Source organism: Oculina patagonica, chromosome 4, assembly GCF_052425735.1.
Source record: "Oculina patagonica isolate OP01 chromosome 4, crgOcupat, whole genome shotgun sequence".
Taxonomy (NCBI): Eukaryota; Metazoa; Cnidaria; class Anthozoa; order Scleractinia; family Oculinidae; genus Oculina; species Oculina patagonica.
Window position 1 is genome coordinate 15,895,691 of NC_135761.1, and position 25,058 is coordinate 15,920,748.

The following is a 25,058-nucleotide window of genomic DNA, read 5'->3' on the forward strand; positions in this document are numbered from 1 at the left end:
TTGTGCATGGTTCTTATAGACTACGTGGCTTGCCGATTTGACAAAGATTTATTTAACTTCAAACACTTCCAAACTCCAATTCGATTGGGAATACACATCCCATAAGCTTTTAGCTTTAAATACAACCTAGTATAAACACATGTACAGGTATTTTGTTTTTGATACAAGCATGTTTCCACGAACCAATTCAACCGAAAACAAGAGAACGTTCTAACTCCATAATTCGAAGAAACTGATTACGACGGAAATCTTTATCAGTTTTATGTTCCTCCTTGGCAGTCTTTGTCCCGTCCACATTAATCCGGATAAATTGGAAAACGAAGACATTTTAAAACGTGTTATAAAATATTTTCCATCCACACTAGTCCGGATAAATTTGAAAACCCATCCATTTTGGTTAAAAACGGATAAAATGCGTTTTCAAATACCCACTTTGTTTTCAAATTAATCCACTTCGAAGAGTGTTTTCAAAAAGGTCCGTTTTCGGTGGATTAGTGTGGGTGGTTGGTCAAACCGGATAAAAAAGATGCGTTTTCAATTTTGTCCAGATTAGTGTGGATGGGGCCTTAGGTATTTTAGATCTAGAATTATTAGCAAGTTTTTCTTTTTCAATTTCAGTTTACAAGAACTGTGCAGAACTCTTCAAACTTGAGCGGTGTTTATGCGATCGATCCTGACAATCAGCGGCGGGTGCCTTTGACGTGTTTTGTGACCAAACGACAGCCGGTGGGGGATGGACAGTGTTCCAGAAGAGACTGGATGGCTCTGCTGATTTCTACCGAGGCTGGGATGACTACAAACGAGGCTTCGGAAATCTGAACGGTGAATTTTGGCTTGGACTGGACAAGATTCACCGCCTGACAAAAGAACGAAGCAGACTTCAAGTGGAACTTGAAGACTTCAACTGGTAAACAGCTTACGCGCAGTACAGCTTCTTTGCTGTTGCTAACGAGAAAAAAAAAAACTTAGCCTTGGAACATACTCTGGTATGCATTTTAAGACTCCCCTTCTCTACCAAAGCCCTCCAAAAAAAAGTTGTAATATTTTTACCATTTGTGAAGATCAACTGAATTTTGTATACCAATGAAGTTACTGCATGCGTTTTGTTAAATGGAAATATATTGACCCTGACGTCGCTCTAATGACAGAACAAAAGATGCAGTTAATTAGACTTGATCATTTTTAAGAAATACAAACTGAGTGTTTATTTTCCGCAGTCTTGTTTTTATTGAGAAATTTATTCAGTCTGTCTTTCGGCCAGCATTCTTGTTGGTTATGCCATATCATCAATTTTGATGTCTATCAGCAAAAACTTCGTGTTGTGTTTTTTTGTTTTGCTTTGTTTTTTTGTGCGGTTTTTTATAGAAAATGCTGGTGACTCACTTGCCCATCATCGTGGTTCTAGGTTCTCCACCAAAGATCGTGACAACGACAACAGTTCTGACACCTGTTCCATAGGTTCTAAGGGAGCCTGGTGGTATAATGGCGGTGGCGACTCCAATCTGAACGCTCTCTATCATCACGGCAAACACGCTAAAGGCTTTGAACGCGTGAACTGGTATCACTGGAAAGGCGCCTACTACTCCGTTAAACGAGCTGAGATGAAAATCAAACCAGTTAAGATCTAGAGCCGAGCGTTTTTCCGCGATCTTTAAATTGAAGGAAGTTTGCCATGTGCAAATACGCTGATGCCAAATCTCAAATGTAGTCTTGCTGTGGTGATGGGTGCATATTACATACACTTTATTGTAAGAGTCTTCAAGAAACAATAAAAGGTATTGCTATATTATCTGCAGCCTTTTATATGTTCACATGAAACTTTCAGGCCTCGAACTGCTTTTTTTTATCTCACAACAGTCATGCAACTCAACGTGGTACTTTTAAGGCGTCGTTTTCTTTCACCAGAAGCTGAGAAATGTTGTAAGATTGAACAATTGTTCTTCCATTGTTTAAATATTTTTTGTTTCCATACTAAAAATTATTAAACATATAAAAGTGACTTCATGCGCAAGAAAATCCCTAAAGCGCGTATTGGGGTTGACCGCCTTTTATTTTGTTCTATCGACTCGGTTCTGTAAGGATACATTACCAGCTTGCAGATAACCCTTGAAAATTTATAATAGTAAACTGAACAGATTTAAAACAAAACGATAAAATAAAATTGTAATAGCGAGTTTATTTTTTCGCAATACCTCTTCAGGAGAGCGGGGGGGGGGGGGGGGGGGGGGATTCCTACAATTGTGTTGTTTTTACAATAAAATGACCAAAAAGGAATTTTACCAATACCTTACTCCCAAATCTTCCCTTATTGAGTGCTTAATGGTTCTCATTTCAAGTCATTTTTAAATGGTCTTAAATGCAACACTCAGTCGAGGAACAAGTATTATACCAAGTTTATTGCCAATTCCAGTCTCCAATTCCAGTTGCTCTTTCCAAAGCAAAATTCGACATTCCGATCGAGAATTATTTATTACTTTGACATATTTTAAAGAGGTCAATGTAGTTTATGCATTGTACTTGCAGCTTCTTTCTTATTGATGACATTGTCATAACATATTGGGATTTCAGTGCAATAAGGAATTAGTGGTAGCAAACAGGGCGGAATCTGATTAAGCTGAAGATAAATTGAAAACAATGTATCGCTGTAAGTCTAGACGGCTACTGTCAAATTCAGGCCTACTATTTAGTAATGTCAAAACGAGATTCACCGCCTTAACGTCCGTTGTTCGCAAAATGTTTAAGAACCCGTCTTAGCACGGGAAGTCGACTGAAACTGAGACCACAATTGCTTTTCTAATTTCCAGTCCTTTTTCATTAAGCAGAATTGCTGCCTAACCGTTTCATTATTTTTTAAAGATCCTTGCCCATTTTAGGGATATTTAAACTTTTTTTTACGTTTTTGATTTCGCTCAACTCGATGAAATAATATGCTGAAAACCAGTAATCTGCAAGAGTCACCGTCTTAATTCTAGGTTTGACAATCATTGCAAATATTAGTTTCGGTTCTGTACACCGGGCTTCTTCTTGGCTGGATTTTTAACGCCAAGATGAAGCTGGAAAAGAGGATGTATATATCGGTCAAGCAGCTTTCAATTCTAAACCATCGAAAAGAAAATTTACCATTTTGGGTTACATAGCGATTACAATTTTGAAGGATTGGTTTCATAGGTGCGGTTTTATTGAAAATATTTATTTCTTGTAATGGTATTGTTTTCTTATATAAGTACCATTAACCGGCGAGCAAGTTGTCCTATATTATTTTCGCTTGAAAATACAATCGTCTTGCATATAACGCGCTAAATCTACTGTTCAAATTCAGTACAAAACGTCACCGTCCATAGTCTAGCAAAATTGCATACTTAAAATAAAAAATCTTCCTACGGGATAATTACACACATCAATATGTATATATAAAAAATGTAAAAAAAGAAATAATTTTCCTTCTTTAAATGTTTCTTTAAGGCAAAAAATCGATACATCTTATACTCTCAGGTAGATCGAAACTGCTCTATAAAGGAAACTGCGCTGACCTGTAGATGAGCAGCGCATTGGAATCTACAGTATATTTCTATTTCCGATGTTGCGAGATTACAAGCTTCTTCTTCTGAAAAGTGTCGTCTTTTTACAAATTTTTCCCTCCCTTCCCTGTGAAATATTGAAAAAAAACATTTTGATCTGACATGTGAGTGTATTTTGCCAGTTTTTCAAAAGGGGGAAAACTTAAAAAATCTAGTCGTACTGACAGCTTCTTTCTTATTGATGACATTGTCATAACATACAGTATTGGGATTTAAGAAGGACTTTTAAATAAAAACCGCGCTTGCACTGGCAGAAAATTGAAAAATCAAATTCCTTCATTTTTTGCTCATTAATAGCTTTTAGGTAGATAAGAAACCTGATGTATTTTGTTCCCCCCAGAAGTCTTCTAATTTCGAGAAAAAAAACTAAGTCAGTTTTCGTGATCGGAGCCTCAAAGTGACACAATTTTCAACCCGAAATTCGCTATCGATAACTCTCGTCGCGTTCACAAACAAAGCCACATTGAGAACTTTGGATGCTTTTTATCAACAGAGACACTCTTTTCCATTCGCTAAAATATAATTTCAGGGCTTAAGGAAAACTCTTCGAACTGAAATAATTAAAAAGGTGGGGAATACTTTTCCAAATACTAGAAAGTCGAATTAAACGGCAGTTTTCAACGGAATTATTTAATATGTGGTATAACTCCAAATTTTCTCAATTGTCGTTTAAACACACATGTAAATGTTTATCTAAGACATACCTGAGAATTGGCTCGGGTTGTTGAAGGCAGCATATTTACCAATGCATCGTAGTCCCACAAAATGTTGTGGTATCGATCAAAATAGCCTAACTGACAGCTAAACATTTCTTGGCTCCAAAATACAACAAAGCAACTGTTAAGCGCGAAATTCCTTTTGCATCTTCATCCTTAGCAATTTTCCTTTATCGTGGTTCTTTTCTCTTGACGAAAGTGTGTACAGAACTTCAGAACGATCAATTTGCTTCCTCAAACTGCGTTGGCGGTGCTGGAGAATTGTTTTGCGTTATTTTAACTCCGTGACATTCTCTACCCCAGAGCTCTTACTGCGCAGACTCACTTACGTCACAATATCGTGTTTTATGTCACGTGTATTATGTCACGTAAGTCACAAATCTAATCTTGTAGCAAAATGGCGAAGAGGTTTTGCGATCAAAATGGACCTTAATTGAGCCAGGTTGGCTTTTTAATCTCACTCTTTCGTTGAAAAGGGAATTTTGCAATGGAATATTCGGCAAGAAGAAGGAAAGACGAGCATTTGGGGTTAAAACATTTATTATCGTGGCGTTTGGCAATTAGAAGTATTTACACAGATTACGGTCATGCTGTGAAAATTTGCCGAAGTTTGATGCCCTCTAAGTGAGAATCTTTCCAATAACCCGAGCCAATTCTCAGGTATGTTTAATAAGAATATCTGTATACACGTTTGAGCAAGAATTGAAAAAAATTAATGTTATACCACATGCTAAATACTGCCGTTGAAAATTACTATTTCATTCAAATTTTTGTTATCGTAAAAAGCATTCCTCGTCAGTTCATTTTTTTCAGTTGGAAGAGTTGCGCTAAAGCCCTGAAATTATATTCTAGCGAAAGAAAAAGAGTTTTTATGTTGATAGGAAGTGACCAAATTTCTCTGCGCGGTTTTGTAAGCGAACGCGAGTAGTGTTCATAATAGCTAATTTCGGGTTTAAAAGTTAGGAAATTTGTGACTTCGACCACCGAAATCGATTTTCTTTGTTTTCTTAAAATTAGAAGACCTCTAGGGGAAACAAACTACATCAGGTTTCTTATCTACCTTACAGCTAATAATGAGCAAAAAACGAAGAAAAATCGATTTTCCAATTTCTGCCAGGAAATCAAATTCTTGCTCGGCCGTTCGTAAAAGTCACTCTTAAGATAAGATAAGATAAGATAAAATTTTATTGAACACTCCTAAAGAGGTTTTTCAGTGAACAATACATGAAGTTGAATAAAATGTAAAATTTAAAATGTGTACCCTAGTTATATATTATAAAAAATAAAAAGAAATAGAAAGAAAAATGCAAGAAATAAGAAAAAAAAATTAATTTAAAAACTCGCTGAGAAGTTTTGTCTTCAGAGTTTTCTTAAAAATTGTATGACTCTTGCATAGTTTTAAGTCTTTGTCTAAAGAGTTCCATAGCTTTACTATTCTGTAATAAAATGACTTCTGGCCAGCAGTGGTTTTGCACAGGGGAATATTCAGTTGTTGTGAATTTCTTGTGGTTCTGCTCGATATTTGTTACCTTTTGACAAATTGCGAAGTCAGATAGGTCGGGGCACAGCCCGTCATGCACTTAAATGCGAAAACAGCGTCTCGGAGGTAAAGCTGCTTTTTTACGGGAAGCCACCTCAAATTCTTAAGTGATGGAGTTATATGCTCAAATTTGTATGTACCACTAATTATCCGAGCAGCGAAGTTCTGAACGAGTTGAAGTTTTTGCACATTACAGGCAGTGGTGCTGGACCATACAGTAGAGCAATAGTACAACTTACTGAAAACGAGCGCGTTGATGATAGTCACTAATAGGTCGGAGTTAAATGCGTGCTTTGCCCGATTTATTTGAGCTAATTTACTCATACAGGATGAAACTGTCGCTAAAATGTGGTTTTCAAATGACAGAGTGGGGTCGAATGTTACACCAAGATCTTTGATGGACTCTGACGGCAAGAGTTCCTTTCCGAGCAGCGAAAGCTTGAAATCAGATAGTCTACGGATCATCGGGCGGCTGCCAAAGATCATGAGCTTTGTCTTTTCAGGGTTAAGCAGAAGACAATTATCAAAACACCAGTTACGGATTAGATGTAAATCTTTTTGGATAGTGTCCTTTGCTTCGTCAGCATCACCAACTTTGAAAGACAAAAGAAGTTTGGTGTCATCCACGTAGCATTCGGTTGAACAACTTTCGCTGGTTGCTGGAAGGTCATTTACATAGATACTAATATTTCAGTGCAATGAGAAATTAGCGGTAGCAAACAGGGCGGAATTAAGCTGAAGATAAATTGAAAACAATGTATCGTTGTAAGTCTCACGGCTACTGTCAAATTCCGGCCTACTATTCAGTTCTGTCAAAACAAGATTCACCGCCTAAACTTCCGTTGTTCGCTAAATGTTAAAGAACCCGAGTACCTGATCATGATGTTCTTTTTCCACTCAAAATTTTTACTCAGAAGGATTTAGCCTAGAATTTCAAACGCACTACGTTGCGTATCTCAGTCAATCTGGAAAGGAGACAGTTGAGCTTATTAACTATAGGTTTGGGAAATATCGAAAACGAAAACTCGTAAGCACGTGCACGAAACACCCAAAACTCAAAAACGAAACAGCCAGAACTTAACACAAATTACCTAAACTTTGAAAACGAAAAATCCATTGTTTGAAAACAAACTACCCAAAAACTAGAAAACAAAGCACTATGCAATCAAAAACGAAGCAACCCTGAGGACTCGAAAACGAATAAGGCAGATACTTCAAAACGAATCACCAAAAACTCAGTGTTAGTTTAGTGGCCCTTTTTTTCAGAGCCCTACATGCCATGCTTATTTTTCCAAACTATGCAAATTTTTGAAAACGAGAATATTGACAGCAAAAAAGGAAACCAAACGCTCTCAGTCAGCTTCATCATTTCCGCCGCAAAAATTATGCACTTTCCTAATTTAGTCAAATGAAAATCTCGTCCGATATTTCCTTAAAAGGAAAGTATTTCTTTCTGAATACCATAAATTATAAGCACTGATTGGGGTTTGATCAGTGAGCAATGAGAGCCGGTTCTGCTAGCACAGTTGCCTTTTGATTGATTCTCACTGTAAAGCTTTAGTTCTGAAAATGGCTAGGCCGGGGTCTCCCTGGAATCTGTTATTCGTACTCCTTTTGTTATCTGCCATCAGCTCAACAATCTCGAAAACGCCTTCGACCGCTGACTTATCCCACGTTTCTCAATCTCAGAAGGGCAGTTGTCATAACATGTATACTTACAACAATATTTACCCTGGGTCAAGCAAGGAGATAGAAACGCTGCTTCCTGAAGTGAAGAAGGAGTTGGCCCAGATAAGAAAGGAAATAAATTGTTTGAAAGAGAACAAAATGATTTCAAAAGGTAAGTAAAGGGTATTCACTTTAATGCCCACTATATTCTTTGATTCCGCAGTAACATGCATATATTTTCTTATGAAGAGCTGGCTCGTTTACCCATTTACGACAATTTGTACTTATCAGGGCCGACCTTTAAGAAGATAGAAGCGCTGTTTCAAGAAGTGAAGAAGGAGCTCGGCGAGATTCAAGAGGAAATCAAGATCTTCAAAAGAAAACAAAACAATTGCAACAGGTAGAATAATTCCTTAAGACTACCTCAAGATTTCTTTGATAATTACTTTTAGTTCGAGTAAGAAGCAAATTACACCTTAATTTTTAAAAAAGCTTTGCTTTTAAAATCTCAATCTCAATTAGTCTTCGTGCTTGTTAAATTAACTTACTTTTTTTTCTTTTAAACGTTTTTAAATACTTAGTTTTTTTAAGAGAGCCACAACGTTCACCCTTATTAAGTCGGATCGTTTGATTGATTGACTATCAAATTCAACTGATAGTCGGGGAGCATATGTTGTAAAATAAAGTTCCGTGGGAATTTTGTGAAAAAAAGCAAGCCACCTACTTAGATGTTTACTACGTACCAGTTTATTGTAAAATATATGATCATCATACGCGTTTTGCGTTTTCAGTTTATAAGAACTGTGCCGAGGCCTACAATGCTGGTAAACGAGTCAACGGTGTTTATACGATCGACCCTGACAATGCTGGTGCCTTTGATGTGTTTTGTGACCAAACAACAGCCGGTGGGGGGTGGACAGTGTTCCAGAAGAGACTGGATGGATCAGTTGATTTCTACCGCGGCTGGGATGAATACAAACGAGGGTTCGGAAATCTGAACGGTGAATTCTGGCTCGGACTGGACAAGATACACCGCCTGACAAAAGAACGAAGCAGGCTTCGAGTGGACCTTGAAGACACGAGTGGAAAAACAGCTTACGCCGAGTACAGCTTCTTTTCTGTTACAAGTGAGAGAAGCAAATACAAACTGAGTCTTGGAACATACTCTGGTATGTATTGTAAAATCACCCACCTCTCCCTCACCAATGGGAATTCGAGTGCTTTAACCATTTTCCGGAGATCAGTTTTGCCACTCATTTAATTTATTGTTTTTATTTTGTTAATTGCAGGATTCTGACGTTATTATCTCTCAACAAAACAGAATATATAGTTGATTTTAGTTTACAAAAGAAAATAATGTAGCAGATCTCGTAAGCTTGTAATTCTACTGGTCCTCTAGTGAAGCAGTGGCTATTGTCTTGAGAGTTGCTTTGGTATGGGCATTGTTCCTGTTTTTTGTTCCATTCACTTCTCGAAGAGTAGGGAGCCATTCATGTGAGACCTTGCGGGAACGGCTACCCAATCCAGAAAAGAGGCTTATCATCCTTTCTTGAAGACTAGAATGTTCAAAAGGAATTATTTTCTATTGAGTGTGAAATATATGCATTTTGATTATCTAAGGTGTTTGGCAAGCGTTTGTTACACCATGGCAGCATTTCTGTCTGTCGTCATTGTCATTTTTTGTGATTTTGTAGGAACTGCTGGTGATTCACTTTCCTATCATCGTGGTGCTGCGTTTTCCACAAAAGATCGTGACAACGACAACAGTTCTAGCAATTGTGCCACCCGCTGCAAGGCTGGCTGGTGGTTCGGTGCCTGTCTTGACTCCAATCTGAATGGTCTCTATCATCATGGCCAACACTCTACTTCCTGGGAAGGTGTGAACTGGAACAAATGGAAAGGAGCCAGCTACTCCGCTAAACGAGCTGAGATGAAAATCAAACCAGCTAAGATCTAGAGCCGGTTGCTCTTGTATGGTGATGGGTACATATAACTGGGTATACTTGAACACAAATGTCATTTCACCTTATTGTATGAGTTATCAGGAAACAATAAAAGGGGTTGGTATTCAACCTACTTGTCTTTCATCTACGTCACTCACTGTCCACTTTCCAGGCCTTAGTTTTATTGGGTTTTTTGTTTTGTTTTGTTTTTCAGCGAGTTGGCAAATTACATCGCTTTTTTTTCGGCATTGATTTCGAAATTAAGAAATGTTTTAAGATTGAGTGCTTTTTCGTTTGTTTTTCTTAATAGGCTCAGATTTAAAAATCAGAGTGATCTCAGAGTGATCTCTCTCTTCTTGCCATAAAAAAATAAAATTTTAAAGAAGTAGAGATCTTTCTTGTAAGCGCATTACAGCATTCTTTGCATTATAGAATCAATAAATGATGTGCAAAACAGTTTCCTATTGTTGCTGCAACAAGTCACAAAGGCGCCTATATTTATTCCACGACTGAGCTTTAAGAGTTATAATTAAAGTAGTACCACACATCCGTGAAACGCATCCCTCCTAGGTCGCCACAAATCGCCTTCCACTACAAGCAGTCTTGGTCCGTTCGAATTTATCGCAGGCCAAAGCGTGTGAGATTCAAAAATTCTCTATTTTATACCATCATTTCTTCTTCCACCAAAGTCAGTTCATACTACCAATTGAGTATGACTTTGTCGTTAGTGAAAATGTGCTTGTGTATGTAACTGTGCAAGAAAGAGCGCTTTCTATTTTCTCTCCCGTTCTCTGCTCCATTCAGTAAAAATACTAAAAAGCAAGAAATTAGTAATATTTCAAATCCACCATGCATCTCTGCATGCTCTCTTTTTGTGAACGACAGCCAATCAGCATTAGTTAAGCTTCTATGCACCAGGCATCCTCTTGGCTCCTCAACGCCCAGAAGAACCTGGAAACAAGAGTTTACATTCTGAGCCCAGGGAACAAAACGCGCGGAGATCATGGGTGTTCTAGCAGCGTTTTACCAGCTTAAATATTAGGATGGAAACTGATACTCGTAAATTCAGTAGCGAATATATGTGAAGAGTCAAAGCATTGGTGGATAATTTTTAATGTAAGTAAGTTTTAGTCGTATGGTTTCTTGTCTTGTTCTGGCACTGTTTCCTCATACAAGCATAACTGACCAGCGAGCAGTGCTCTAAGCTTATATAATTTTGCTTTAGAATACAGTTCTCTTACAGGGCGCGCTCTTATTATTGCTCCATAAATGCGCGCCAGTTACAAAGTCTACAAATAAAGGACATTTCCCTAGTGTAGCAAAACATATTTCAATCATTAAATTATTTCAGTCTCTTGGGCTTATTCTTCTTTATAATTAAGTGACAGCACGCTATGTTTTAAACCACGTCTAAATAATCGCACATAAGCACCCTTTATTATTCCACTATTACAATATTTTACCAAATAATGTCAAGAGAACGCGCAAAATATAAGCCGGTAATACACCGTAAACAAAGGAAAAAAAGGACGGAAAGAAATCGAGGCAACAAGACGATCCAAACTTTGACTTGTTTACGTCTCTTAGGCTTGAGATAATAGTGGATTAAAAAAAAACCCCTATTCGATGGTTAAACATATAATACGCGCGGACAATTTCATCGTTGTTCGTATTTTTCCTCGCCCCTACGAGGATCGAAACATTCTACGCAACTCGCAGAATATCCACACGTATTATATGGTAAACCATCGAAAATTTAAATTACGCTTGCACAGTAAACACCGGCGTGTTGTTGCTGTGTTTCATACTCTCGTATTCTAGGTTTTGATATTCCTCTATGAGCTTTGCGCGTCAGCTTATGGTTCATGGATGTCAGTGATGAAAGCGGATTCACCATGACATCGATTAGCTCCTATTTATTTCTGTTTTCAGTACTAACTTCTCAATTTTTTGTTAAATAGTTTATCAGACAAAGTAAATAGAGACTAATCATCTTAAGTTAATCCTGTTTGAGGAGCAAAGCGATTTCCATGTTTTAATTGTTACTTTTTCAAAAATAGTTTGATTTCGCATAGATCTTTATTAACATACAAAGTGGTTCCCTTCATCGTTGATTCTGGCTGGGTTTACCAACCTCCAGTAGAAAAAATTAAAAAAAGAGAATACGTCGTGTATGCCCACAGCAGTTTTTCGAATGGAACACTAATATTAGAGCAAAGATTTTGCTTCGATTTACAGAAGCCTTGAATATTCTTCGCTACGATTAAACCTGTAAATTTCATTTAAACATTGAATCTATTTAACAAAATTAAGTGAGTGAGTAAGATTGGTAGGCTGAAAAGGAGATATTTTTTAGAATAACAATACGTTTGAAACAACTTCGCTTGTTTATTTAATGAGTCTTAAGATCGTGGGCGACAGGGAATGCAACTTTATATTAACCGCGAGGGTTTGAACAAGCGCGAACGCAAACAGGAAGGGGATAGAGTGAAACCTTTAAATTCAATTTATGGGAATGAAAGTCAAGAACGCACCGGCCACGTCTTAGCCTTTTTTAGTCTTATGATTAATCGTGATGTTTTATGCAGCGCCATCGAGCAAACAACCAACCAACTGACCAAACTGTCAGTCGTGAATTTCCGCCAAATATTAACATTATTCAGAACAAGAAAAAGGTCCTGGTTCGATTTGAGTAAACACTACACTGCATCAACCCATCGCCCGTTGATTTCGTTTTGGCTAAGCCAGGGAGAAAAGGTTCGAAGCTTCTCTATTGTTATGTCGAAATTCAAAGACACAACTAAAGAAAAATGTTATTTTTGGGGACAGAAGTATACAGTGGGGGGCTCAGAAAAGTCCTGGATTTATTTAATTATCTACAACAAGCAAACTGGGTTTGGTAAGTAAACAAACAGCAAAGTCAGATTGTCACAATCTGTCTCAGTTCCCATTGAATCAGTATTATCTTACAGCCAGAATTGAACCATGTATAGAAAAAAAATACTAGGATAACAGCCTGTTATATTGTTCTTCAGCTAAAATCATCAGTTATTTAGACTGGCTATTTCAGATTGATGTGAATAATTAAAGTTAAAGTCAGCCCAATGTATTGGTTATCGTCTGGTTGTCACTGTTATCAGGCGGAAAGTTATCCTTCCACTAAAACAAAATCGCTAGGAAAAAGAGATACCTCGGTATTTTCGGGGCATGTTGATTATTTCTCTTTCTCAGTTTAATAGTTTCAGCTACAAACTGTTGTTATATTTTTATATCTTTTCTTTATTGTCCTTTTGAATGTTATTTGCAGCAATGGTTTGTTTAAAATATTTAATGTCACACGTAATCGCGTCATTCAGGCTCTTGTTTAAACTGAAGAGCAGTGTCAAATGGTAACAATACTGAAATGAAAGGGAACTGTTTGGGTTTGACAAGATAATTATTGACCTATGCACATTCTCTATGGTTTTTAATAAGTTATACATGTACACAATGTTCTTATGACAAGTAAATATACACCGTATATTTAGCAAAGCTGAGCGTGAGCATAGCACCGTCAAACAATTCATATAAAGATAATACAAATTTAGTCAGTAACCCAGTGAAAACAGAATAGAACGGCCTAGTCGGAGTGAAATTTGTTTACAATAACTGAGGACTGAATTTGTCACATTTATAGTGAACAAGAAGAAATGTAAATTGGAAAATAACAAAGTCAGTTGTTTAAATAAGGTTTACAGGCTTTACCTCCGTTGATCTCGAAATCCTCAAGATGACATTTTCTTTGATTTTCTAGGACATGGGAAGCATCGTTACGCCTTTTTTCTTATTTACCCCAAAAATGCTGTTTTGCGGATTTTCCCTTTACATTTTGTTTTTTCACACGAATTAAACTGAAGATATTTAACCGCGTTGCAAGTCATAACTTCAGCCCTAGACAACCAAATTCCAGCGTGTTTAAAAAGGATTTCGACTGAATTTCAAAGGTTTAGCTAGTTCAGTAAACGGATACTTTATATTTAGTCTTGATTAAAGGTCCACCGTTTCTGAATATTTTAATACATACTTGCTTAGTGGAATTGCCTTATCGACGTATTTGATTTATGCCAGTCTGAAAGAAAAAACATTTATGTCGCCGGGAAGAAAAGAAAGTTGACAGTAACCAAAAGAGAACAAAAACCTTGTCAGTTTGTATCATTCAATTGCGGTTAACCTTCCAAAAATAGTCACATGAAAAATCTTGTAAAGAAAACCTTGCATAAGTGACCCTGAGTGTTTAGGTTTTGATTAGTCAGTAGTAAAGCTATTGCTAGCGACGTTCACCTCGAATTGAGTCCATTGTAAAGCTTCATTTCTGATCATGGCTAGCCCGAATTTTCTCTGGAGTCTGATATTCTTGTTCATAATGTTATCTGCCGTCGACACTACCATCTCGAAAACAACGTCAAACGCTAACCAATCCCAGGTTTCTTCTTCGAAGGATAAATGTCATAACATGTATACTTCCAACAATTTTTACGCAGGGCCGAATAAGAAGGTCGAAGCACTACTTCATGAAATAAAGAAGGAGCTCGGTGAGATGCGAGAGGAAATCAAGACCTTAAAAGAAAACAAAACGACCGGTAAGGGTAAGGTAAATTTTTCCCCTAAATTTCCCAAGATCATGAAGGCAACAACTACATATAAAAAAATTCCCACTTTTTTATCACAGAAAAGTTTTTGTTTAATTTCTAGAAACTAGTGCGTTGCTTGTCGATTTTACAGAGATATTTTTAACTATTCAACACAGCTCCAAAATTCCCATGAATTCGATCGGGAATACACGGATCCAGGAGCGTCCAGTTTTAAAAAATAACAGTATGTTTCTTTGTTATATACAAGCATGTTTCAATAGCACAACCAAAAACAAGACAAAATTAAACCTCTAGAATTCGAAGAAGAAAAGTCATTACGAAGGAAAATCTTTATCGGTTTATATTTTCCGCCTGGGCAGCCTGAGCCTGCAAACGCAGAAGTTCTAATTCTGGAATTCAGTTCTAACAAATTTTTCTTTCGCAATTTCAGTTTACAAGAACTGCGCTGACGTGTACAAAGCTGGCAAACGAATAAGCGGTGTTTATACGATCGACCCTTGCAATGCCGGTGCCTTTGATGTGTTTTGCGACCAAATAACGGTCGGTGGGGGGTGGACAGTGTTCCAGAAGAGACTGGATGGCTCGGTTGATTTCTACCGCGGTTGGGATGACTACAAACGAGGCTTCGGAAATCTGAACGGAGAGTTTTGGCTCGGACTGGACAAGATTCACCGACTGACGAAAGAACGAAGCAGGCTTCGAGTGGACCTTGAAGATACGAGCGGAAATACAGCTTACGCCGAGTACGACTTCTTTGCTGTTGCTAGTGAAAGAAACAAATACAAGCTGAGTCTTGGAACATATTCCGGTACGAATTTAAAAATCCCCCCTCCTGCCATCAAACCCCCTCCAATGGAAAATTAAGGTATTTTGTAAAGATCAGCGGAATCTTGGCTCTAATAGCAAAACAAAATAGACAATTGATTAGACAAATAATAATAATCTTTAATGAGGATACTTTTTCACACATAGGTGGTTTCCAAAAAAAACCTCGACTTAGCCATTTGTAAGAAATGTAAACTAAGTGTTTATTTTCTATAGGGAAATTTATTCAGTCTTTTGGCAAGCATCATCAATCTTGTCTATCACCATCATCATTGTGTAAAGTTCTCTTCTTGTATGATTTTGTAGGAACTGCTGGTGACTCACTTGACCATCATCGTGGTGCTCCGTTCTCCACAAAATATCGTGACAACGATAACAGTTCTTACAACTGCGCTACGAGTCACAAAGGAGCCTGGTGGTACAATAGCTGTGTCAACGCCAACCTGAATGGTCTCTATCTTCACGGCAAACACTCTACTGCATGGGAAGGCGTAAACTGGGGCAAATGGAAAGGGCACAGCTACTCCGTTAAACGAGCTGAGATGAAAATCAAACCAGTTACGATCTAGAGCCGAGTGCTGTTGTTCGGTGATGGGTGCATATAAATGAGTTTACCTGAACAAGTCACATTATTGTATGAGTTATCAGGAAACAATAAAAGGTGTTGGTGTTCAATCTACTTGTCTGTCTTAATGTCTCTCCCTCAGGCCTTGTTTTTGTTGGTTTCTTCAGCAATAATTAAGAAGGTGGTAAATTACATTGGTGTTTTAGGCGTCGATTTCGAAATAATAATACGCCGAAATATCGAGTGCTTTTTCTTCGTTTTTTTTTTTAATAAGCTTTCTAAGAAATCAGATTGATCACTGTTCTTGCCGTATAAAAACAAGTATGACAAACAGGGTAAACCTAAAGTTCGAAAATTAGATGGGTTCAGGATTGCTCACTTTAAATTTAAACTTGTTCTCTCGGTACGTCGCGTTTATATTGGCTGTTGTCTTGCAACTAACTCTTGAAAATTAAAAATCTTTGAATAGCTTTCAAACACAAAAATTGAACAAGATATTCCATGTTCTCTTTTAGATAAGAGCGATCGATTCCTTAAATGCTGCAACCAAGGAAAAAAACGCCAAAATCGCCTTCAATCCAGTGCAAGTCGTCTTGGGCCGCATGAATTTATCACAAACGCAAGCATGTGAGATTCAGAAATTCTCTTCTTTTATACCATCAGAGTTTTTCCCCCAAAGTCAGTTATATTCGGCCTTCTGATGAGAATGACTTTGTCATAACTGAAGATATTGTGTATGCAATATATCGCTTTGCGCGAAAGATCGTCGAGTAACGATGGTATTGAGAGCAGTTAGAAACCATAACCATCAATACTGCTATAACTCCATAGCTTCTACACTCAACATGATGCTTCTTCATGACTCTGTCATCTTGTTCACCATTGCAGTGTTTTTGTGTGAAGTGGATGTTAATGAGGGTCTGAATGGGGATACCTCGATAACACTTAACTCTTAATTTTTTGGCTCTGTAACATGAAACAGCTAAATTTTAGGCATTTTAACACGAACAGTAAAAACAAAAAACTGTAATAGTAAATTTTATCCAGAAAGTACCAAAAACGGCCTCCAAAAGGACAATATTGTTTTGTTTAGTATATTAAGAAGTTCTCGGCCATCTTCCGACAATTCCCGATCATTAAGGAAGATTTCCGAAGACTACCGAAGATTTCCGAGGAGAACACACAGCACGGGCTTAAAGTTCAAGAGTGATTTTATTATCGATTTTCGAAGAGTAGATAAGATTTTGTTTTTCACGAAAACCCTCGAAACACTTAACAGTATTTCCTCCGGAAATAGTAAACATTAAAATGTTGACCAATAAAAATTATTGGCAAATAACACTAAACACTAAAGCCCATTCAGATCCTTGTTAATAACAGAGCCATTTTCAGTATCGCAATAACGGAGCCTTCATTTAATTACTGCCTCGTTCTCTATTTTATTCAATAAAAAGTACTCAGAAGTAAGAAGTTAATCATATTGCGATGCCGATATTACAATATTCCCACTCCTTTCTACTCTTCATATCCTTCCGGCCATTTTAGCCGAAAAAGTTTTGATGTTATCATTAGTAAACCTTAAAAGAGGACCTTAACTTGATCAATTACAGGTGTTTTGGCCTGTTTAAGCAACGATTTTGCAACAAAAACTGATTGACTTTTTGTCGATTATTTCTGTCAGAATTCAGCCAATATGCAAAATGACTAGTTTTGCGTAAAGGTCCAACCCAGTTTTATCAGTTGCTTACACAAAATTCTGCTGACGTGAAAATTGATGACGACACAAGTGGTTCATTCACTGCTTCTCCAAATGTCGACAAAAGTCGATTTTGGCAATGAAAGGGTTAATTCTATGTTTGACAGTCAATCATTGCAAATATTTTGTATACCGGCTTTCTTCTTGGCTGGAGTTTTAACACCAAGATGAAACTGGAAAAAATGTACATATCGGTCCAGCAGCTTTAAATTCTAAACCATCGGAAAGAAACTTTTTTTTGTCAATTTGAGGACAAAAAAAATGGGGGATTGGTTTCAATCTTAGTGCTGTTTTCTTATTTAGATCTCTTTCTTACTTTTTCCTTTTTTTTTACTTCAGCAAGGTGTCTAGGTATCCAAATAGACAGTGCACTCAAATGGAACATTCATGTCAAAGAACTGTGTAAACGTTTCACCCAGAAACTGAACCTTTTGAGATCATTGTATTTTTTGCCAATTCCTGCGAGAGTAGACTTTTATTTTAAAGTAATTTTACCGTCTGTAATGTACGGTATGATAGTCTGGGGGTCGTGTGGCTCAACACTTTTCAGTGACTTAGAAAAAATCCATGTGCGTGCCGCCAAGATAATTTTCGGCTTAGACTGGTTCACCCCTTCAGAAGACGTACTGCGTCAAGCAAAGTGGATACCATTGAGGCAAATGTACATCCGCAGGGTACTTTGTTTTGTCTTCAAATGTGTATCTGGAGGTGCTCCGGTCCAATTACAACACTTGTGGACGGAGCAGAAGACTAATTACAATCTTAGAAGGAAAAATTGCTTGTCAGTACCAAGACCAAAGACTGACTTTCTCAAAAAGTCGATCACTTATGAAGGGGCCACATTATGGAATTCTTTGAATAACGAGGCCCGCCTTAAAGAATCGTTGGCAAGTTTCAAGGGTGCTTTGAAAGTATTAGGGATTTAGAGGCTGTGTATTTTCGTTTGTTTGGAATGCTTAGTTTGTAGTCTTTATTTGTTATTTAAGGGTTTAGTTAGCTTCAATAGTAATTTGTAAACACGACCACATCAGCTTTGCTGCAAAACATTTATCGTGTATAAATAAAAGCTTTTATTATTTATTATTTATTATTCTAATGTTTGCACTGCCTCCTTATACAAACATAGGTCCGCAATGCGTACGTGTGGGAGCTTGATAATTTCAAATTTGATTCTTCTTTTTTGTGAATTCATTTAGTACATTCAATTACCTTAAGGCTGCTATTTATTGCGGCAAATAATCTTCGCGATTTTTTGCAAATCGCCAAATTTAGTAGCCGCAGTAATTTCTACTCGCGAAATTTACCCTGTTTTGCAGTTTAAGCAAGATCAAAAAAGGACGCTTTTTGACGTTTTTTTGTTTTGACAAAGTGTTTTTGTTGAGATTAGTACGTTACTTTTTGTGTTTCCCTACCAAGAATAACTTACTGACATGGTCATGACATATTGGAATTTCAGTGCAATACGGAATGAGCGGTAGAAAACAAGGCAAAATAAGCTGAATGTAAAATGGAAATTAATGTATCGTTGTAAGTGAAGACGACTACTGCCAGTTTCATGCCTATTCAGTTATGTCAAAATGAGATGCACCGTCCTAACTTCCGTTGTTCGCGAAATATTCAAGATGTCTAGTACCTGACGATTTATTTCCACCTAAAACTTTTATTCGGTGGTATGTAACCTGAAATTTCACACGCAATGCGCTGTGTATCTCAGTCAATATATGGAAAGGAGATAATTAAACTGCATTAACCATTGTTTGGGAAATATCGAAAACGAAGGCTCGTAAGCACGTACACGAAACACCCAAAACTCAAAAACGAAATAGCCGTAACTTAAAAAACGAAAAATCCAGAACTTGAAAACGAACTATTCAAAACTCGACAACAAAGCAGAAGGCAATCAAAAACGAAGTCAGTTTCATCATTTCCGCCGCAAACATTATGCAACACTTTCCAAATTTAGTCACATGAAAATCTCGTCAGATGTTTCCTTAAAAGGAAAATATTTCTTTCTTAATAAGATAAATTGTAAGCACTGATTGAGGTTTGATCAGTGAGCAGTGAGAGCCGGTACTGCTAGCAAAGTTGACTTTTGGTTGATTCTCACCATAAAGCTTTAGTTCTGAAAATGTCTCCTTGGAATCTGTTATACGCGCTCCTTTTGTTATCTGCCATCAGAGCAACAATCTCGAAAACGCCTTCGATCGCTAACTTATCGCACGTTTCTCAATCGCAGAAGGGCAGTTGTCATAACATGTATACTTACAACAATATTTACCCAGGGTCAAGCAAGGAAATCGAAACACTGCTTTCTGAAGTAAAAAAGGAGTTGACTCAGATAAGAGAGGAAATCGAGTCTTTGAAAGAAAACAAAACGATTGCAACAGATAAGTATAGGGTACCCCCTTAAATGCCCAACCATATTTATTTTTTTGACTCCGCAGTCACATGTTCTTATGCAGAGCTGGCTTGTTTACTCGTTAACAACAAGAAGATCCAAGCGATGCTTCTTGTAGTGAAGAAGCAGCTCGGTGAGATGCGAGAGGAAATGAAATCTTTAAAAGAAAACAAATCGATTGAAACAGGAAGAAAAATGTCGAAAGACTTCTAAGGAATTTCTCAGACGGATAAACAAGAGTTTACCGGCTAAAGTTTTATAACTTAGCTTTCTATATTTAAAATATCTATTGGTCTTCTCGCTCAACAGTGCATAAGTAAACAGGGCCACAAGTTCATTTGTTTTTTAAAGCAATGTGTTCCATACTTATTATGTCCAATTGGTTGATTGATTGATTGATTGATTAATTGATTGATTGATTGACGACTTCAAATTCAATTAAAGGGACTATGTCACGGATTTAACCAGATTTTTGAACAGGCAAAATTTATATTTTTGTCGCATGAAACCTAGAAATAATAATCCATTTTTTTATTAAAAATTGCTGTATTTGAACATTGAAACTTTTAACTAGCATTATGGAAACGGATTGCAATTTAAAAACATTAAGCAAACGTTTTCAAATTGTTTCTGCGCGTCTCCAACATATCGATATTTGTAGCCTTAGCTTGATTTCTTTTCGCAAATTTATATTACATCTTCCTTAAGATGTTCAAAGATATCGTTTTTTATGGGTTTAGTTGCCTTCCACTTATTCAGGACAGTTAACTTGTAGACCAAAAATCTGCAACATCTTCGTGACATAGTCCCTTTAAGCCCATGCATGTCTATTAGTTTTTATATGATAACCTGAATTCTACGCGCATTTTTATGGGTTCTTAATTATGATCTACCAGAGTACAGACGCATTATTGCCGTCACGCGGTGGTGTGACGCGCGCGAGTGATCAGAGTTCATAGTCCAAATCAGAGTTGTCGGTAAAGTTTTTCAAACTCGCAGGCCACAACAAAGCAAAAAAGTTCAGCTTAATTACAAATTTACAGTGAGAAACAGTACCCCAAGCATCGTACACCTTTCGAAGCATTTAACTGGGCTAAACATGCTTGAAAAAGACAGTGAATTATTAGAGAAATGATCAAAATCTGTGCGAATGTGTTTGACCAATGTTGTACAGTTGGACGACACCACGGGAATTAAATGAATGGCGGTTGGACGGTCAGGTTAATGCTTACAGCTTTGAACAATTTTCCAAATCGGAATAAAGGTTAGTTTTTTCATTGACTTTTAATTTCCCATTTTTCTGTTTATTTAATCGGTTTTACAGTGCTTCGTGTTTACGAAAACTTTACTGTTATCGTGAAATGAAAACAACTTAGCTCACGGGTAGCGGCATTGCTTACATCGAAGTGTACTAAAGTCTTGTGTTATTATATAAAACAAATAGATTCCATTTTTCCGTGGGTGTGTTCAGTTATAGATCACAGAAGACGTCAAAATGAGGTAATGAACATCAGTGACCCACTCGCCTAGCGGCTCGTGGGTCACTTTTTTTGCTCATACCACAGTTTGACGTCATCTGTGATCTATAACTGAACAGACGCACGGCAAAATGGAATCTATTTGTTAAATGGTAAACTATATGATTATAATGCGCGTTTTGCGTTTTCAGTTTACAAGAACTGTGCTGACGTGTACAAAGCTGGTAAAAGAAACAACGGTGTTTATACGATCGACCCTGACAATGCCGGTGCCTTTGATGTGTTTTGTGACCAAACAACAACCGGTGGGGGGATGGACAGTGTTCCAGAAGAGACTGGATGGCTCGGTTGTTTTCTACCGCGGCTGGGATGACTACAAACGAGGCTTCGGAAATCTGAACGGTGAATTTTGGCTCTGACTGGACAAGATTCATCGCCTGACAAAACAACGAAGCAGACTTCGAGTGGACCTTGAAGACTGGAAATACAGCTTACGCCGAGTACGACTTCTTTGGTGTTGCTAGCGAGAGAAGCAAATACAAGCTGAGTCTTGGAACATACTCTGGTATGCATTTGAACCCTTCCCTGCCTTCCTCTCCTGCCACAAAACCCCTTCAATTGAAGTAATTAAATAAACTCTTATAATAGAACAAAAGAGGCAATTGATTACACTTAACCATTGCTAAGAAATATATGCTTATAGTGTTAATTTTCCACAATCTTATTTTCTAAAGCGAAATTTCTTCATTCTGTCTTTAAGCGAGCATCAACGTTTGTTACTACACCACGTCATCCACAAAAGATAGAGACAACGACAACAACAGTTCCGGTCACTGTGCTGTGGGTACCAAGGGAGCCTGGTGGTACAATGCCTGTCTCTCGTCCAATCTAAACGGTCTCTATCATCATGGCCAACACTCTACTGCCTGGGAAGGTGTAAACTGGTTGACCTGGAAAGGATACAATTACTCCGCTAAACGAGCTGACATGAAAATCAAACCAGTTAAGATCTAGAGCCGAGTGCTCTTGTATGGTGATGGGGCATCTAACTGAGTTTATCTGAACAATTCACTTTATTGTATGAGTTATCAGGAAACAATAAAAGGTGTTGGTGTTTAATCTACTTGTCTGTCTCACTGTTTGCTTCCCAGGCCTTGATTGTTTTTGTTTTTATTCTTATCCTTTTTGCTCGGTACTTGGCGTTTATACACTGTCATCTCACTGTCATCAATAAATAAATAAAACAATTAGCGGTAGCGGTAGCGATAGCGCTATTTGCCTTGTCAAAGCGTATGTATTCTATAAATTTGTTATTGTATGCGCTTCACAGAAAGACCTGTTCGCTTAGCCAATATAAGGAGGAGTTAAAACTGGGGTAACTATTTTATTAAGTCAAGGCGCCAGTGAAATATTTAATTAATGACGTCATTCGTGGGATGTAAAATATCCAAAATGACGCCACGACTTATTATATGTAGCCGGTGTATATGTCGACGGTCGTATTATAAGCATCCAGGAACTTCGTTACACGCATATATTTCGTAGCTATGGGTTAATGTTAAATCACTGGTGTTAGGACTGGTTGTTGAATGCGAATCCTTGGGTTTGTTTTGAAAGCTGACGCCCCGATGTGGTCACCTTTAGGGTAGCACTTTTCTCGCCCCATTCCTCCGCGCCCACATTCAGTCTGTATAGCTTGCTGCGAATGGTTAATATTGACTCTAACTTAGCAACAAGGAGTCGTGTACAGTATCTCAGGTGCTTTGTGCGATCGAGAAAGACCCTTACAAATCGCAAAATGCTGTGTATGGTAACTTCTTTGGTCAAATGGTATCGAAAAATGAAAAATTTCGAAATGGTACTTCGAACAGTGAATGTGATTCCAACAAAACTAGAAGTTCCGCGATGCTTCGTGCGATCAGCTTCAGTAATGATGATGAAAGAACTAATTAAGATGAACAGATGACACACTTTTGCCCTCTTTACTGTCGAAAGTGACGCCAAAGACAGCCGTTCGGTACATGTACAATCAGATGCGCATGGTGCTTCATATTTTTCAATTTAATTTAGCTCAACAAAAATATCAAAAAATATCTTATACGGTGAGATATAACAACCATAATATTGAGCATTGCTTCATATTCGATTCATTTGGAAGTGTATGACGCTAAAGCGAGCGAAACTCGACTGTTAATAATATTGAATGTGTTACTAGTTGAGCCGGCCAAGATGGAAGATAGACGTGGGATCATAATTGGCGATTCTAAACGCTCTCGGCCTTCAAACCAAAAGCAGGTCTCGATAAAAGGCATTCTGTATTTATATCTGTTGTGTTTTGACTATAGAGCCTGCAGATCTCTGTCTTTTTTCGATTTCGAAGTATTGTACTTGTACTTCTACATGTCAGTCTGAACATCGATCACGCCTTAACCTGATATTATAACACTGGTACAGTAGGAATTCAGTATTAAAATACATGGAGTATGTTAACCAAAAAATTAAAAATTCATACAAAAACAACATCTGTATGTCAATTAAGATATAAAGTGAATTCGCTTGACAGATATGTCATGGATGGTAACGCAACATCCAAAACCTTTTGTAATTGTGTCGACAACCCGTTAGGACTCGGACAGGTAAGAGGGCAAAGAACGATACGGTGAACGAAAATTATCACTTGAACCCAGCGTATTTCACAGTAATACAAACGAGTCAAACGAGTGATACGAAAACAAGACACCAAAAGTCTTTCCTTTTGATCACATTTGTGACGTTTTGGTCCGGAGAACAATTTAATTGCGGGAAGGTAAGTTTGAAGTCGTTCTTTGTCAATATATTTAATTTAGCACAAAGACAGCTTACGCATACAGAACCACGACTCGGTTTCTTTCTGACCGATATCTAGACGATGTTTGTATAATTAAGAAAATATATATGTTTACAAACGGGAGAAATGTTATTGTAGTATTGAATCTCTTCTTAGAATGGACAGTGGGAAAAATATTCGCATTCGAGGATTGCTTTCAAAAAAATTTATGCTTAATTAATATTCGTCATATATTCCTTTACACGGAACACCTCTGAGGACATCGCAAACAATAAAATTTGCAATTCAAGAATAAAAATCCAAAATAAAAAAAAGTAGTTTAAAAGTTCCAAACTCCAAATCTGTTTAGTACAGAGAACGCAATTAATAAAGTGTTTTTGTTGGAGGGACGGGGGTGGGGAGGAGTTTGGGTGTTCTTTATTACTCACTGACGACAATTTATATACTGTTGCACACTATATTTTTGAGGCGAATCGTGTTGGAGACACCTCTTTCGCTCCACCCCCCCCCCCCCTCCCCCCTCCTGATGAATTATTCTGCGTATGCTTTAACATGTCTTATCCTGCAACGATGACGTGGGTTTTTATGTACAATTCAAGCACTGTCTTAGTTCAGTTTAAGCAAGATGTCCTCCGAGCGTCATCTCCCGCTAAGACCCGTGTTCTTAATTTTTTTCATTGTCGTTGTTGTTTCTCAAGCCAGTCAAGGTATGTGACACTATTTAACGGTTCTGATTTCTTTCGCTTCTCGCTGGTTTTCGTTTCAGAGCGTAACTGCGAAGCTTTATTTTTTGTTTCGAGAAATGCGAGTAAACTATGCTAGGCAGAAGTGAGTAAGAAAAATAAATTCCTTTGTAAAAATTTTCGTTTATTTGCTCTTACAGATTTTCGTTAACAGTAATCATTTCGCATGAACCAATTCAGAGCAAACCATGTTAGCGTTTCAAAATTTCATTGTATGAAAGAATATTTTCAAAGAAAAATATAGGGAAGTGTCAACCTCGAGAATTGCATTTATATTCAGTCAATTATTTTTTTAGTGTTTTTTGTCGTAAATCTTTCAAACGGACTGACACTGAAAAGTTAATTGAAACTTGAAAACTGAGCCTAGTACGAAGCAAAAAAAATGTCGAA

The 25,058-nt window shown here is 37.4% G+C and overlaps 4 protein-coding genes across 4 annotated transcripts in view; 3 read left to right on the plus strand and 1 right to left on the minus strand.

The window, feature by feature from the left end:
* Nucleotides 1-1,590, minus strand: part of LOC144649741 (allene oxide synthase-lipoxygenase protein-like) — a 178,064-nt gene extending 176,474 nt beyond the window's left edge. Inside the window, exon 1 of the mRNA XM_078509311.1 lies at nt 1,584-1,590. The gene's annotated coding sequence lies outside the window, so the exon portion shown is untranslated. The remainder of the gene's footprint in view (nt 1-1,583) is intronic.
* LOC144649742 (uncharacterized) overlaps nt 1-25,058 on the plus strand; it is an 82,255-nt gene that overhangs the window by 22,133 nt on the left and 35,064 nt on the right. The window lies entirely within an intron of this gene.
* On the plus strand, nt 7,322-8,416 carry LOC144649811 (uncharacterized). Its single transcript, XM_078509407.1, has 3 exons — nt 7,322-7,674; nt 7,794-7,902; nt 8,294-8,416. The coding sequence occupies exons 1-3, from the start codon at nt 7,404-7,406 to the stop codon at nt 8,298-8,300; spliced, it is 387 nt and encodes a 128-aa protein (XP_078365533.1). The 5' UTR covers nt 7,322-7,403; the 3' UTR covers nt 8,301-8,416.
* On the plus strand, nt 13,553-15,576 carry LOC144649781 (angiopoietin-related protein 7-like). The gene is made up of 3 exons (XM_078509369.1): nt 13,553-14,070; nt 14,507-14,884; nt 15,208-15,576. Exons 1-3 carry the CDS (start codon nt 13,803-13,805, stop codon nt 15,468-15,470), a joined length of 909 nt encoding a protein of 302 aa, XP_078365495.1. The 5' UTR covers nt 13,553-13,802; the 3' UTR covers nt 15,471-15,576.

Coding starts and splice junctions, on each gene's coding strand:
- LOC144649781 (XM_078509369.1), top strand. CDS start 13,803: ATGGCTAGCCCGAATTTTCTCTGGAGTCTGATATTCTTGTTCATAATG. Junction 14,071..14,506: donor AAACAAAACGACCGGTAAGG/GTAAGGTAAATT, acceptor TCGCAATTTCAG/TTTACAAGAACTGCGCTGAC. Junction 14,885..15,207: donor GAGTCTTGGAACATATTCCG/GTACGAATTTAA, acceptor ATGATTTTGTAG/GAACTGCTGGTGACTCACTT.
- LOC144649811 (XM_078509407.1), top strand. CDS start 7,404: ATGGCTAGGCCGGGGTCTCCCTGGAATCTGTTATTCGTACTCCTTTTG. Junction 7,675..7,793: donor GAACAAAATGATTTCAAAAG/GTAAGTAAAGGG, acceptor TGTACTTATCAG/GGCCGACCTTTAAGAAGATA.